This window comes from Rhincodon typus, unplaced genomic scaffold (genome assembly GCF_021869965.1).
Source record: "Rhincodon typus isolate 14 unplaced genomic scaffold, sRhiTyp1.1 hic_rhity00004511, whole genome shotgun sequence".
In the NCBI taxonomy this organism is placed as follows: domain Eukaryota; kingdom Metazoa; phylum Chordata; class Chondrichthyes; order Orectolobiformes; family Rhincodontidae; genus Rhincodon; species Rhincodon typus.
The window spans coordinates 2,395-6,223 of NW_025970149.1; the positions used below are offsets into that span (position 1 = coordinate 2,395).

At 47.3% G+C, this 3,829-nt stretch overlaps 1 protein-coding gene across 1 annotated transcript in view; it reads right to left on the minus strand.

The window, feature by feature from the left end:
- Positions 1-431: 431 nt before the first annotated feature.
- The window catches only part of LOC125481953 (nuclear valosin-containing protein-like), a 9,625-nt gene continuing 6,227 nt past the window's right edge, over positions 432-3,829 (minus strand). Inside the window, exons 4-6 of the mRNA XM_048593907.1 lie at positions 3,596-3,695; positions 1,099-1,205; positions 432-542 (exon numbers count right to left, since the gene is read on the minus strand). Of these exons, the coding sequence (XP_048449864.1) occupies positions 462-542; positions 1,099-1,205; positions 3,596-3,695 (288 nt within the window). The 3' untranslated portion in view covers positions 432-461. The remainder of the gene's footprint in view (positions 543-1,098; positions 1,206-3,595; positions 3,696-3,829) is intronic.

The window sequence follows — 3,829 nt, forward strand, 5'->3', positions numbered from 1 at the left end:
ACCTAAAGGATCGCACCAGTTCAAGAAGGCAGCTCACCACCACCTTATTGAGACAATTAGAGATGGACACTAAATGCTGGCCCAGCCAGCAATTCCCACACCAATGAACAAATTAAAACAGAATTTTCATTTTCTGTAATAACCTTTGATATAGCACTTTATTAAATACTTTCTTGGAATCAAAGTACAGTAGTATGCAGACTCCCTTTATCCACAGAGCACATCAATCCTTCAAAGATCATTCATAAATTAATTAATCATGACTTCCCTTTCACAAAACCATGCACACCCCTCCTGATGCCTTGAGTATTTTGAAAAACCCAGACAACTGTGGCCCAAGGAATGGAGAGAGGCACCATCGATTTAAATGCACAATTCTAAAGATGGAACAGGGACACAGGAACCTGGGGCTGTTTGAGAATTGGTCATTGAAGGTGAACCGTGGTGAATACACAATGAACTCACGAGAAGCTGTCACAGCGCTGGTCACTGGCAATCGAAGACAGATCAACATCAGAGTCTAACAGAGGACGGGTCCCAAACTGGAACAGAAAACAATTCAGCATTAAACACCTCAAATCACACCCCTGCCCCCCACTATCATATACACCTCATCAACAGTGTCCCCACATGACCCCCACCCCAAATAGAGACAAAGGGAGCAAGAGAGAGGGGGACCCACGAGAGGGCAGTAGGTGGGGAGGGGGACCCATGAGAGGGCAGCGGGGGGAGGGGCGGGGGACCCGCGAGAGGGTGGCGGGGAGGTGGGGGACCCGCAAGAGAGCAGTAGGGGGGAGGGGAGGGGGACCCACGAGAGGGCGGCGAGGGGGAGGAGGATGCACAAGAGGGCGGTAGAGGGGAGGGGGACCCACGAGAGGGCAGCAAGGGGGAGGGGGACCCACGAGAGGGCGGCAAGGAGGAGGGGGACCCACGAGAGGGTGGCAAGGAGGAGGGGGACCCACGAGAAGGCAGCAGTAGGGAGGGGAGTACTGAGCAGCTGAATCCTGTGAACTGGGGATGAAGAAGCAATTGTTGCGAAAGGTGAAATAATTATGAAAAGGAAATGCTCCTGGGAGTGTCAGAATTCTCCTCTTTTACCTTTGTCAAAGTTTGCAAGATAGCAAATCGGTCTGAGGCCATCGGCAATCCAACATATAACGTCTTGTCCAGTCGCCCAGGCCGCAGGACAGCAGGATCAATAATATCTGATCATAAATTACAGTAAACAGTGAGCAACCGTCACACAATAACCGCCATTAACCAGAGACCCATCACCATAACCGCCATTAACCGGAGACAATCTCCTGCCTTGCTTCCCAAAGCAGGTTGGTTCACATCTCATCTGGTTCTAGGGATTTATACTATTTTAAAACCACTAACATCTCCATCCTCTCAACTGTAATTTGTTCAAGAATATTACAGTCCCTGACTTTGATACTAAAATTGTCCTTCTCTACTATAGCTAAAGATGCAAAGTATTATTTTAAAACCTCATCTATACCTTCTAGCTCCACCCAGTTTCCCATCTTGGGGCCCATAAGGGCGGCGGGGGATGGGGGACCCGCGAGAGGGTGGCGGGGGGAAGAGAAAGGCTTGTGTGAGCAGAGATGGTGCAGTTTAAGAACTCTCCAGAGTTTTGAAGCATGAAAGGAGATCGAATTGAGGGGTACCAGATGCCTGGGGTCTGACAAAGTAGATGTAGACAGAATGTTTCCTCCTGTGAGGCAATCTAGAACAAAAGAGGTCATAGTTTTAGGATATGGGGCTCTTTCCCCGGTTATCCCCTTGTCCCTAATATCCTTTGGATTATCCTTTATTTTACCCACCTAGGTTTACTTATGCCCCCTCTTCACTTTTATAATTTCTTTTTAAGTGACCCTCTGCACTTTCCATTTGTCTTTAAGGCTTTCGGGGCTTTAAGCCCTCATTAGCCATCATAAGCTGCCTTTTCTCCTTCCTGAATTGTCAACATTCCCCGATATCCAGGGTTCATCCACTTCATCTTTACAGGAACATGTACATCCTGCACTTTTTGAAAGACTCCCATTGCTCTGATGCAGATTTTCCAACAAGTGACTGTCCCCAGTCCACTTTGGTCAGATCCTGTCTCATTACATTAAAACCCATTCACCTCCACTTTATTCTCAATCCACCCATGTTCTTTTCCAAAATTACCTTCATCACACTGAGTTATGGCCACGATCACCAAAATGCACTCCCACTGACACTGCTCCCACTTACTTGGCCCTTTGTTGTAGGGCTTTCTATATGCCGACTCACAAAGCTCTCCTGTGTACACTAAGAATTCTGCCCACTTTAAATCTTTAATACTTCTTGTCTATCCCAGTTAACATTGGAGAAGTTTGAAACCACTACTATTATTATAAGATTTATTACTTCTGAGATTTGCCTACGCGGCTTTTGACATTTCCCGACTGTTTGAGGGTCTATAGCGCACTCCCAACAATGCGATTGCCCCCTTTTTTATTATTAAGTTTGACCCAAATGGCCCCAACAAAGCAGCCATCATTCCTCCTTATTGCAATAATTGATCAATACCACGACACTACCTCCTCTTCTACATCCCTCCCTGTCTTGCTGGAAGATTTCATACAGCAGAATATTGAGCTGTCAGTCCTGTTTGTACCTCACCCATTTTTCCATGATAACAATGATACTGCATCTCCATTAATAGCATACCAAACCTGTCTGTGTTACTTACAAGACTCTGAACTAAAATAAATGCCACCTTGCCTTGCTATGCTCCCTTGACTATATAGCTTCTGCCTTACAGACTGGCTTGTTTTTACCTTCTATATTTGTCAGTGCATCATTCCCTAATGGATGCAAGGATGTAATTATATTGTAGACAGTTCAGGGGAGGCTCACTAGGTTAATTTGAGATGAAAGGCTTGTGTGAGCAGAGATGGTGCAGTTTAGGAACTCTCCAGAGTTTTGAAGCATGAAAGGAGATCGAATTGAGGGATACCAGATGCTACCGGGATCTGACAAAGTAGATGTAGACAGAATGTTTCCTCTTGTGAGGCAATCTAGAATAAGAGGTCATAGCTTTAGGATAAGGGGCTGCAGATTTAAAACAGAGATAAGAACGGGTTACTTCTCTCAAAACGGATGTGATTCTATGGAATTCACTCCCCAGAGTGCCGCATATACCAGGACAGTGAATGTATTTCAGGAGGAGATAGGCAGATTTTTAATTAGTAACAGTTTGAAGGGTTATGGAGAGCTGGCAGGAAAGTGGAGTTGAAGCCGAGACGAGGTCAGCCACTGTAGTATCAAATAAGAGAGCAGGCTCAAGGGGCTACATGGTCTATTCCTAGTTCTCATGCTTTTGCTTTCTACTACATCTCCACTCTGTATCCCAAACCCCTGCCAAATGAGTTTAAACTAATCAAACTAAATTCAACATTTAACAAAATTCAGCCAGACTCCCCAACCTTCCATTCTAACCTGGCTGGTGATGCCCTTGTGATTGAATAGCCTTCAACACCACCCTGAGGTAGGGCTTCTACAAAAGGTCTCCCAACACAACCACCGCACAGCATCACTCTAACCCACCCCACTTGACACTTACCTGGTCTGTTGGTGGCTGCCATGATAAAGACCTGCTTCCGGGACTCCAGCCCATCCATCTCTGTCAGCAACTGGTTCACCACTCGCACACTGGCACCGGACTGAGGCGGGGGATCGGGGACCGAGAGAGAGCGCACGAGGAGGGGGGGAAGGACGCACAAGGCGGGGGGGGGGGAGGGGGGGCGCACGGGGGGGGGGGGGGAGGGGGGGGGGGGGCGGACCAGTAGGATAGTGG